Source organism: Clupea harengus, chromosome 7 (genome assembly GCF_900700415.2).
Source record: "Clupea harengus chromosome 7, Ch_v2.0.2, whole genome shotgun sequence".
Classification (NCBI taxonomy): Eukaryota; Metazoa; Chordata; class Actinopteri; order Clupeiformes; family Clupeidae; genus Clupea; species Clupea harengus.
The window spans coordinates 1,508,838-1,521,958 of NC_045158.1; the positions used below are offsets into that span (position 1 = coordinate 1,508,838).

A 13,121-nucleotide genomic window follows, 5' to 3' on the forward strand; every position below is an offset into this window, starting at 1 on the left:
TTCTTTGACACACAGAGCTTCAACATTGCTTTTGTTTGTATAGCTGTTTATAACTATTTATCATCTTTTATTTGTATTTTTTTTTACAGCACTTTGGTTGAATTTCTGTTGTTTATGAATGTGTAAAACATTTTTATAAATGTGCTTTATAAATAAATAAAGATTACTTACTTGCTTACTTACCCCTCAGGTAGGTAAACAGGAGGAAGTGACCTTGTAGCTGACGTGATGCAATCCTGCAAGGTGTCACAAGCAAGGTCACCCCCCTGCTCTGGTAACTGATGCCTGTGCTGTGAGAGGAACCGGACCTGTGGCGGCCGATTACTCATAACTGATCTCGGGTCAGTTTGACAAGGTTTAGATGACTCACATGTAACATTTCATTTCATTCTGATATTCCTGCCAAGCCAAATATCAATAAAATACTTGAACTTGAACTTGAACTTGAATATCAGATTTGGTGCTTACTAACTGGCCTATGAAAGGAACATCAGTGGTGCTTGGATGTAAAGCATCCTGATTTATCATGGACTTAGCACATCTTTGCCTAGTCCTAGTCTTTAAGCTTTAGCCTAGTACTGTAATCTCTGTTGATCTACAGGCTGTATGCTTACCACCCCTGACTGAGATGACCAGCATCTTTTGATTCTGATTCTGACATGGTTGTAGTCAAGGTGGAGTTAAGAATAATTCATATTGATCAATTTTCGAATGACAGCTTTATCATTCAAAAGGGTTTTCTCTGAAATGTCTGAGCTACGTATACAAATGAAGATGACAGTTGGCATACTCCTCCCCGTGATAAAATAGAAACATGAAATCCATTGCTGTATTTTCACTATCATCATTGGGAACAAAACATGCTATTTGAAAAGCAGAGCATTTGTTCTGTCTCGTGATAGAGGGGACCCCCCCATGCCATGAAACAAGCCCAGATGACAGGCCTGAGGAGGCTCCTGTGACCAAAGCATGGAACTGTTCATCCTAAAGGGGTTATTTCTGTCCTTCACTTCCCCTCAGTTGAGAATCTTGTTCTCTTGTTCTCTATATTTGGCACTCACTGCCAGACCTTGTCATCATGACTTTTTTATTGTCTGCAGTTGTCCACTGCACCTTTAACAGGCCAAACCTCTTGCTTTAAACAACCTAGTGCACGATTTACAACTGGGTACGTTACTTACGCAGTTACGACGAGATAAGCACATATGGCAGTAGTAGGAGTTCAAACAGAAGTGAGATGAAGAGCAGTTGCACCGCAACTAGCAGTTATGTTCACTCATACATCAGTCAAAGCGTCTCGCATAAGAACTAAAGCAGGCCATACACACTGTCTCACTGCTTGGTTTCGCACCAGAGTGTGGATTATTCCAATCCTTCAGTGAGACAAAATGAATCCCCTGCATGTTGCCATGAAGGCTGCAGGTCTGTGGGTGTGGAGCCCAGGCCCAAGCCTTAAAGTGTTTACGGAGACCACATCGCCCTGCTATACAATCAGCTAGAGAAAGGCAGAACCACAGAGAACACAGCTAGAAGCCAAGGGGAGAAAACCACCCTCCAAAATCAGGTCAAACTTACAAAGAGAATTGTTTTTAAAAATCCTGACCCTGCATATCATATGTGCACATGTCTATTTTCCCCTTCAATATGCAATAATCTTTGTTTTGTGACATGGTTTGAGCTATGATGTGTAGTGCTACATGTAATGCATCTCTTCAGAGCTGAATCCACACTAATGCAGTGGTGCCGACTCGAGTGAACCTGTGGGGTATCTCTTCCATCCCTGACACAGTATCTAAATATCTTCCATTAGTCTGTATCTGGTTTTTCTTAATGCACATTCCATGTTCAACACTATTCCAAGGGTTAAATTTTGCATAAGTGTTCTAAGTGGGGATGTCCATTCCAGAGCTGAATAGATGTTTCGCTCCTTCACGCACAGCCTATAATTGTCAGCGAAACCTTCATTCCATTCAAGTCCGCTTTGTTTTTTTTTTCACCTCCACAAAATGTTGGAGTCAGCATATGTTTTTCAAGGCTGGCGAGATTCCCAATGGCCTTACCACAGGCTTACTCTGTTGAGGGCTGAGACTGATGAATATATTCTTTTGTAAAGATATGCCATATCATAACTAAGAGGCATGCAACTGCATTGGGCTGGTTATAGAGGGAAAGTATCTATGGTACATTCATGTCATTGGCTTGTTATAGAGGGAAAGAATCTATGGTACATTCATGTCATTGATACTTCCTGTTGGAGTGATAGATAGATAGATAGATAGATAGATAGATAGATAGATAGATAGATAGATAGATGGATACTTTATTAATCCCAAGGGAAATTTAGGTCATCCAGTAGCTTATACACTTAACTTAACTCACAAACATACATACACAAATCACAGTAGAAAGACAATACACATAGATAGTTCACAGGGAGTGGGGTGTATACAGATATTATACAGATATTACAGTGTGCATTGATTGTGTCAGTGTTGATGTCCACGAGAAAAGTAGTGCAAAGTGTGCTCTGCCATCAGTATCTCTCTCAGTTGTTTGTACCGCACCGCTGCTCTTAAGTACTGTCTAAAAAGGTGTACAAAAACATTCCTGGATGTTCCTCAGGATCAACATTGTAATTATTTCTATGTAGAGCTCTGTGGAGCAAAATTGTGTGCCAAAAACTGCTCACAATATATCAAATCACTTTCAATAAAAGCATCATTACACCAAAGCATTTGATCCTTCAGCAGACTCTAGTTTGTAGAACACTTAACTATGCCTATGAGGTCTGGTTCATGGTTAAACCAAATGTAATGGGCAGAACCATCAAGATTGTATGGAGATTTTGTGATTATCCTGTTCCACCACTCAGAACACAATATCGCTAACCCCCGTCACTGTAATGGATTATATATGCTAAACCTGAGATTGACTGGTTAGGAACTGCGGGTGACTAGACAGATTTGAGATTTAAGAGAGCTTTAAGGCAATATCTAATTCACATGACTTGTACATATTGGGTTCATAAAGATATCACTTACATGACTTACATTTCTCTCAAATGAATCCCTTTGTTATGGTGAGACCTATGATCAAACACATAGAATAAAAAGACAAATTCATTGTGTGAAGGAGATGTGATGTTTATGTATATTTATGTACATTGTCACATCTGAAATATAAACATTTGACTTGTTTCTTGGCAACCTGGCATGTTGCAGTCATGTCCGTACCGTGGGCCTTCAGCTTTGAAAGCACATCCACACAAAGACTAACCACTTGGAACACACAAAGGCTCAGCTGACATTTTTTTTCCCTCTTTTGTGGCCTGCACTCTAAATGATTTGCACATTTAGTAAGGGACTGATGATAGCAGAAACAGCCCTATTGTGTCTCGGTTTTCCACACACTTTATAGGTGCCACAGGTTACAGCCTGGTGCTCTCTCTGCCGGGTGCATTCTCATTATGATGGCAGTTAAAGTTACAGCATAAGCATCACACCTGCAACTAATTGCAATGAGACCATGGGCTGCTGGGTAGGAAATGCCCCCTGTGCGATAAATGGAGCACCCTTTGATGTTAAAGCGGGTGTGATAAAATGTCTAATGTTCAGTAGATTCTCAGTTTTTCCTAAGCCTGTTTCTTGTTAATTTACCTGCACGTGACACTGGCTGCTTTTATCTAAAGAGACCAGTGTTGTGCATGACGTGCATGCAAAGTGGTGAATGGTATAGTTTGGTAAAGAGTATTTTACTAAACCTATTCATAAACAAATATGTGTGGAAAACTGTAATATCAATAAATATTCCATTTTTATGATCAGATCATCATTCCATCCAACTAAACTGTGATTCTTCACTTTACCATCAATAAAAAGGCAACTACAGGGAGATGAAACTGGATGGACTAAATAGAATGGGCTCTTTTGAGAGAAATTTGGAATGTTTAAATTGAAAGGGAAAATCTTTCGGCCTGGCCTTATAAGAGAGCCCTCTCTTGGAAGCCTTTGAAAAAGCATTGTTATCCTATTGGCTTCAGGGCTGGGGGGGAAACCATTTTAAGTAAAAAAAACTGCTCTACATTTAAAAAAAAGTTTGGATTAAGAGGGACCTGGTTTTTTCCAAGCACAGTAAAGCAGCCTTCATTTAACGCCAAGTCCAAGCTGTTGGCGACAAGCTGCATGTGTGCATGGCACCTACACTTTCTAACACTGCCACACAAATCAAGGTCCAGGTGGAAGACATTCTGTAGGCTTTAGATGATGTGTTCATCAGCTCCTTATAACATGATGGAACACTCTATAATTTCCTTTCAAAATGTTACCTTGGGAAAGACCAACTTCACATGTTCAACTTTGATCAATCTAAAAATGATGAAATATTATATTATGCTGTTCTGTTCTTCTGTTCCAATCTCATGCAAAACATTAAGTATATAAATGATTCACTAACCTCTAATGTTTTTAGTAAATGTACTGATTATCTAATACAAAAATGTATTTACTGCCTGGATGTGAAATGTTACAACATTGATGTTCTTTTTTTGCTTTGCTTGATCTTTGACTTCAACACTAGCTAAACTATAAATGTCAAAAACAAATATATTGTGATAAGTAATACTTTGTCAAAGACGTCCTTCTGAATGACTCGACTTGTTTCCATGAACTGGTCCTTTCAGCATCTTCCGGTGGTGAGTAGTCATAGCAGGCCAGTACAGCTCAGTACTGTAGCTCAGTGCTTGACCCGGCAGTTGGCTGCAACTTATTTCACTGTGTTCTCACACATTAGGGTTGTTCAATGGAACCTGTTTTGGGGACTGTGGTGGGTAACAAGAACATCCAAGAGATGGGCTGAACACAGAAATGAAAGGGTTGGTTAAAGCGTCTAGAGAGAGAGGAAGAGAGGAAGAAAGACTGAGAGAGAAAGAGAACCCACCTCCATAAGTATGTACGACCTAGCCTTTGTGGTTCTAGCACTGCAATTGGGTGGTGATGTTGGAAAATGGAGGTTTTATGAAATTATGCAGATACTCTGGAAGGGAAAAAGAAATTGTTGCTGATTCATTGGTCATATGTGCAAAGGCAAATCATACAACCCAACATAAACATGGTACATAATGTTGATGTGAACACAACATAAACATGGTACATAATGTAGATGTAAACACAACCCAACATAAACATATGACATAATGTTGATGTAAACACAACCCAACATAAACATGGGACATAATGTTGATGTAAACACAACCCAACATAAACATGGGACATAATGTTGATGTAAACACAACCCAACATAAACATGGGACATAATGTTGATGTAAACACAACCCAACATTGACATGGGACATAATGTTGATGTAAACACAACCCAACATAAACATAGTACATAATGTTGATGCAAACAGAACCCAACATAAACATGGTACATAATGTTGATGTAAACACAACCCAACATAAACATGGGACATAATGTTGATGTAAACACAACCCAACATAAACATGGGACATAATGTAGATGTGAACACAACCATTGCATAAGTCACACATGAAAACCTATCCAACCAACCCATCAACTTAGATGCATAGAGATATGTTATATCACGAATACAGTTTGATAGCTATATTGCTCTCTCAACTATATGGGTAGATAGATAGAATGAATGGATGCAATGCATTGATGTGTAGGCGATGCACAGAGCCAGTGCCAGAAGCTGGGAAGCCAGAGCCACGTGGCTGGAGGACACGGACAAATTGATGCCAGGTGTTATGCTTACGAGAGCACTCTGCAGCATGGCACACAAAACCTGCAAAATACAGTCAACATCGAGATGTGAAAGTAGAACATGGTGGCTTTTGCTATTCTCAATCATAGTATCCGAGTTTTCAAGTGTAGGTGAGCACAAGCTGTCCTTCCATTGAAGTCTCAGTGAGTCCAAATCAGAAAAAAACTACATAAGGAAGTGAAAATGTGAGCGTGTGTAAGTAACTTATGGTGGATGACGCCTGGTAGGGATGACTTTGCATGGTTACATAAAGTAACATGTTACAATAAAGTTACATGTTGAAGACACTTGTTTATGTTTATGTTTTATTTCAGGGTTGTTTGTGAGGTGCTGACTCCAGAGTCCATAACCACCCTCTCCAGGATCTTCAGAAGACAAGAGACAAACTGACATTCTTTTTAAAAGAACGTTACCAGATAACCATATTATAAAACAACTGTTCAGTTCTTTCATGACAAAAAATGAGACAGCGATAAGGTAGCCTACAAACATTTCTCCTTATGATCTGAAATGTTTACGTGCAAATGATAAAAGAAAGACTTGACGTCTTGCTCCGTTCAAGCGCACCAGACACAGGCCAGAACGCATTTAGGGTGCATACTTCTGAGGGAGATCATGCAGGGCCGCCGCAATAAGGGTTTGTGGGTCGGATATTTTTTACTGCTTGTTTATGGCAGAATAAATTCAGGGCAGAGTCAAACCGGGCTCATTAACCCTCTTCATGTGGAGTGGCTTTCCATACAACCGACTGAATGTGCAGCTGAGAACTTCCAACTCCGTGAGGTTAAACAACTCCAGAATGTTGTGGCATATGTAGAATCAAGTAATCATTAAATATTGATTTACTATATAAGATAAGTTGTACTGCATTTGAAATTTAAAAAGTGTAAGAAATGGATCACTGAAATGTATAACATCGGTTCTTCAAGAAAATCTGCAAGGCAATCTGCAAATCTGCAAAGCCTGAAATATATTGACAATAAACTGTTGCCAGAGAAATAAGGATTATCATATAGACCTATAGCCTACTCTAACCAATATAATGGATCTCCAACTTTGTTCACTCTTCAATGAACCATCATTCTGCAAAGTTTTGTATTGTATAAATAAATGATATGAGGGAAAACATGCAGACTAATGTTGCGTAAATGGTGTACGTGATCGCACCTGCAGCATGGACCGGAGCTGCCAATTTCACTTGTGTAACCTCGTAACAGCTCCAGAAACTTTAAAAATCCGACCCCTCCTCTCTGTAGGCTACAGAATGCGAGGAAAACAACGTGAGTGTGATTGTTTGGTACACTCCGCGGTACCTGGTCCAATGTAGCCTACGATATATCTATTTTAAGTGACGGACTGTCAACAGTCTTTTATTTACATTCCATTAAACCTCAATAGTTTGTGTTTGACAGTTTGCCATAATGCAGGTACTATCCGTAAACGCTTTTCCTTTTTCATACTCACAGTTATGTTTCCTCTGCTGCATTTTGCAAACTATTCTTGCCCAATCGAACCCCGGGCCAAGGCCAGCACACACCAGTGCGATTAGACCGAGTTTCACGTGGGAAAACAACGGACGCGTCTTCAGCTTGTTTAGTCGGGGTTCTAAGTATGTTCCATCGGGCGTGAGGGCACGCGAAACGGGTCCCCAGAGCTCAGTTGTAGTAATCAGTGACAATAACGACGCCTCCGAAGCGCTGAACACAACCTCCATCCATGCGCAAAGCCAAGAGTCAAAAAGCTCTCCAAGACGGCCACTGGTCAGGACGCAGGGCTTCCCCTCGAGATCACCTCAAGGAGAGGAGCAACGGGACCTCGACGCGCCCGGTGACATAGCGCGTCCTTCGACTTCTCCATCAATGCGGAATGTCGGAGGTGACATAATGGTCGGTGATGATCCATATGATCCATACAAGTCCCTCACCAATCCCTATTACAACTATTACGACGCTTATTTTCGGCCCAGAACTAGGACCCAGGAAAGAGAGCGTCCAAGCTCAAACTCTGTCCAGCACGGTAAGATGTTTTTTTCATGTCAAACTATCGAACAGACTTGCCATGTGAGTAGCTTGAGTAACTTTTAAACATAATGACGGTCAGGACAGAATAGAGTGGACTGCGTCCGTATAGATATTGATCACCTGTGTATCCATGGTTAACAGGTCTCCCAGACCTAGTGCCTGATCCTCATTACGTCCAGATATCGACGTATGTGCAGAGATCTGCCATGTATAACCTCCGTTGTGCTGCAGAGGAAAATTGCCTTTCTAGGTAAGGCAAAAAATCCTATATATATAATTATAATTATAATTCATGTACATTTGTGTTTTGTGTTGAGTGTGTGTTGCATGTGTGTTGTGTTTGCTTATGGATACATAAAATCCTTTAAGTTGGATGACAGTGTATGGCAGTAACTTGTTGATCTTAGTTCAACATTTTTTTATCGCCTATCTTTGTCTCATGACAATGATCTAATTATGCTGTGTGCAGATTTCAGCGTATTATTGGCTGAGCATTTTCGCCCTTGTAAATAAAGCACAGAAATCTACACCGCTGACACCTATCAATCACTATTTCAACAGCTCAGCGGCATCGGCTCAAGATTATGATACGCGAGTGCTCTTGCGCTTCCCGGGGCGCATTAAGAACCAAGGCTCCGCAGACTTCCGGCCAAGCCGACCACGCTATGCTTGGCAGTGGCATGCGTGTCATCAGTGAGTGTACACAGTTCTACCATCAGTCAGACCATCATGTTCTACACAACATCCAGTTCCTGTCCATTTAATGGGAATGGTAGAGAAAGTGTATCCTCAGGGTGGTTCTGTTGAAGGTGCACCTGGCACACCAAGCTTTGGTAGCGGTCGAAAATAGTCACTTGACCACCATACAGATGGGAGCTTGAATTCCTCCTTTGGTGTTACCAAATGGCAGGCTACAGCCAGATGTCAGATGCCAGAGACCACTACACTTCCCCTGGCTGGCCATGCCTCCGTCAGGGACAAAAGCACTTCCACGCCCACCAGCAGAGCTGAGCCTTTGTCCTAGCACATGTGGCAAGAAAAACTATTATAAAAGAAGTGTTTTGTGTAACCCTACATTGAAAGATAATTCAACTGCAAGAGTTAAGAACACGTCCACGGGCTATCTTATGGGTAATTATTCTATCTTGTGTTAGGTGGGGTGTTTTCTGTGTGTATTTGAATGTATATGTACATTTGTATGCATGATGCTAATAGTGATTTATTATGAACTTCTATCATGCAGAGTTGATTGGGTTACTTAAAGCATCCATTAAAAGCCCTCATAAAAAGGCTGGAGGTGGTAAATGGTCTGCTGAATGACACAGTGGTGACCCCATACATACCCAGCTAGAGAGCCCTCTCCACTCCCCAGCAGGATCTCTCTCTTCTCTCCACTCTGCCTGGCTTCTCTTTCCGTTTTCCATCAGTCTCAGATGCAGGCCCACACTGTGGCTTTCATAACTAATCACTCTGTCTACTGTTAATGATTCATGGGGTCACAAAGCCTAAGATACATTTCAAAAGAAATATACTCCCCCACACTATTGTTGCTCAAAGTGTGGAGACATTATATTTATTTTTTATTTATTTTTTATCTTCCTAATTTATTTCTTCTACAATATGTTCTTATATGCCATCTGCCCCTATCCAGCCACTTCCACAGCATGGATGAGTTCTGCCACTATGAGCTGCTGGATGCCAGCACGCAGGCTCGTGTGGCGGAGGGTCACAAGGCCAGTTTCTGCCTGGAGGACACCTCCTGTGACCCGGGCTACTACCGCCGCTACGCCTGCACCTCTCACACCCAGGTAGCTATTACCCAGCATGCAATTACCCAGATTCTCCCCGCCCTGTACTATAATACACTGGTGTCCGTGGCCACGCCTGCACAATGGCTAACCTTCGTCTCCAAGTTCTGACTGACGTAAACACTCATTTGGAGTTGAGAACTTTCATAATGTAAAACAAGGCCAAGCGATAAGAACTTCTAAAACAGCAAGAACTTTCATAATGTAAAACAAGGCTAAGCGATAAGAACTACTAAAACAGTGCGCGTGGATCATCACATGTTTTCACTGGTGTTCAGGTGGGACTCTGTTTTCTTTGACAGTGTTGACAATGTACAGCTTTTTTGGGTTTGGCATTTATAATAAGAGTAATAACAATGACTCAGAATAAGGCACAGGGCAGTGCCTAAAATAGATTGTGATTCTGTTTGTGCTCTTTTGTTTATTATATATATATTCTGTTTGTGCTCTTTTGTTTATTATATATATATTCTGTTTGTGCTCTTTCGTTAATTATATACTGTATATATTGCTCTTTGTGCAGGGCTTGAGTCCTGGCTGTTATGACACCTACAATGCAGACATTGACTGCCAGTGGATCGATATCACTGATATCAGGCCAGGGAAATACATTCTGAAGGTTTGTACTTAAGTTTTAGACTTGAATGTTATCAAGTAAACCAAGTTATCAATCACTACCAGAAAGAGTCATTTGCTTTTCATTCCGTTTCAGATGACTGTGAATCCCGGGTTCCAAGTTCCAGAGTCGGACTTTAGTAATAATGTTGTGCGCTGTGATATTCAGTACACAGGGAACTACGCTCATGCCAGCGGCTGTCACGTATCTCAGTAAGTAATGCTAGAGTTCTCTAGCTCTGTGGTCATACTTCAGCTGGAGGTTTGTTCAGATAAACTACAGGTCTATATTTGAGGTTGTGCATGTCTTTTTGTTTGTGATGAATGTACACAGATTAGTGTTTCCTGCAATAAGTATATATGTTGCATTTTTATGAAACCACATATTGCGTTGGATATTGTATCATATTTAATGTATGCAATTTCAAATTCCTCTACAGATATTAAGCCATTGAAGCAGTCCTTAATGTGGGACGAACATCTTAAAGCCTTGAACTGCCTTCGTTTAAAAAGCTACCTCTTGAAGAGCTATCAGAAGGAAGGATGGATTGAGGAGTAATTACAATTAGTAAACAATTAATCCCAAGAGCAGGAAAGGCACATACATTACCTGAAGACATATATTTGTTTATCTGAAAGTATTCTGACTCCAATTGTTTATAGTTTTACCACACCATTTGAGTTTTATTAATTTTATGAGCAGGACTTGAAATCATACATTTATTTTAAAGGATAACCTTCACTATCATTTTTTTTCAGGAAGTACATCCTGAATGTATTTATTGTTTATTCAGAGACAGTATTTGTGTAGATCGGATTTTTATTTCAAGTAGATAGTTGTTTAGCAAACAAATAGTATATGTGTAAAAACAATCAAGAATTGCAGTGTAGATTTGAAGCTGATATATTGTAGATTTCATAGTAAGGCCTCTTTCCTTTTTTCAGAAAATTATTAATTGCATGTGACATTCTAATTTCTGTTGTTATTATTAACATATAATTCTAACAGTAACATTAAGCCTAGAAGCGATGTTTTTAGATACATTACCGTTCAAAAGTTTGGGGTCACTTAGAAATGTTCTTGTTTTCCATGAAAACATATATGAAATGAGTTTGAATAGAAAATAAAGCAAAATGAATAAGAAATATAGTTGTTGACAAGGTTCAAAATAAAGATATTAAATTGTGTCCTTCAAACTCTACTTTCGTCAAAGAATCCCCCATTTGTTTTTCTTTCAAAAACAATAACATGTCTACGCACTTTATTTCCAAACTCACAAAAAAAAGATGTTTTCATGGAAAGTTCTAAGTGACCCCAAACTTTTGAACGGCAATGTATATCTATAAATATGTATCTTTTCAAAACTATTAAGACAACAATGCTTAAAGTATTTCTTTATATTTATGCTGGTGCTATCATTATTGACACCAAAATAATGACTAGTATGATGATGATATATATAAACAATCAATACTTGAATAAAAGCTGTTCTGACAGTGTATTGTCAATTTTTTCCTTCATTCCATTATGTAAGCTTCAGTGTCAGAACTGAGGTTTCATTTAATAATTTATGCTTGCTGTGAATGTGTCTTTGATGTATCAAGAAAAAACATTATGTTTTGGAAGTTAATGCAATGAAATACTGTTGACTGTTAATATGATTTTACAATGGCTGTTTGGCTGTATTTTTAATGGGAGATGGCTAACATATTATATAACTGTCCACACAGAAGAAGTAAGTGAGCACAAGCACCCTGATGAGTTCGGACCATTCAGTCATGTTACTGTGATTGCACAAGGTGGAGGGGAGATGATTGGTATATCCAGAAGGATTACTAATCGATAATAGTCGATAATCGATAATAGTAATACTAATAAGATCGTTTAAAAATCATGCAAACGGCACTGTTACTCAACGAAAAAGTACGGTCCTGGTATTAACCAATCAATAATTTATATTACTTCCGCGGAAACAGATCGTTTCTCTGTTCCGGTCAGGTGACTGGTCTTAACCAATCATTAATTAGTATTACTTCCGTGTATACGCATTGTCTACCCTTCCACCCATGATCTACCGACACAAGTCGGCAAAGCGAAACGCTCGCTCGTAAAGTGTTATGAGCAATACAAAAACAATACAATCAATTTAACATAACGGGTATGCCTGGGGGGCCTGTTGAGGTGAGGCATATCAGGAAGGGGGAACAATAGGGCTCAACCTAGGAGAGAGTTATTCCCATAGACCTATACAGTATATGTCTATGGTTAATCCTAGGCGAGAGTTAGTCCCATAGACCTATATATGTCTATGGTTAGTCCTAGGAGAGAGTTAGTCCCATAGACCTATATGTGTCTATGGTTAGTCCTAGGAGAGAGTTAGTCCCATAGACCTATATATGTCTATGGTAAGTCCTAGGAGAGAGTTAGTCCCATAGACCTTTATATGTCTATGGTTAGTCCTAGGAGAGAGTTATTCCCATAGATCTATACAGTATATGTCTATGGTAAGTCCTAGGAGAGAGTTATTCCCATAGACCTTTATATGTCTATGGTTAGTCCTAGGAGAGAGTTATACAGTATATGTCTATGGTTAATCCTAGGAGAGCGTTAGTCCTAGGTATGAAAAGGTCAGACAGGAAGGCTCAGCTACTCCTAATAATAACCATGTGAATGCTAATGTGGGGGCGCCTTAATGTGTGGAGGCTTTGGTACCATATGTTATACTTGATGTAAATGTAGGTGTGGTGACTGAGGACAATGGGTATTTAATCTTTAGGTGGTATGGTCACTCGACTATTTGGCAACTATTTAAAAATATTCTTCAAGAGTTAAACCTTTCTTTTGTGGGGGGAAGTATTGGCCTGTATGTAATTGCGTAGGTTGTGGTGTTG

The 13,121-nt window shown here is 39.8% G+C and overlaps 1 protein-coding gene across 1 annotated transcript; it reads left to right on the top strand.

Annotated features, from left to right (window-relative positions):
- The first annotated feature begins 7,644 nt into the window (after positions 1 to 7,644).
- Positions 7,645 to 11,729, top strand: LOC105907551 (protein-lysine 6-oxidase). The gene is made up of 7 exons (XM_012835907.2): positions 7,645 to 7,801; positions 7,948 to 8,056; positions 8,368 to 8,499; positions 9,458 to 9,614; positions 10,138 to 10,233; positions 10,327 to 10,442; positions 10,670 to 11,729. The coding sequence occupies exons 1-7, from the start codon at positions 7,645 to 7,647 to the stop codon at positions 10,674 to 10,676; spliced, it is 774 nt and encodes a 257-aa protein (XP_012691361.2). The 3' UTR covers positions 10,677 to 11,729.
- Positions 11,730 to 13,121: the final 1,392 nt, after the last annotated feature.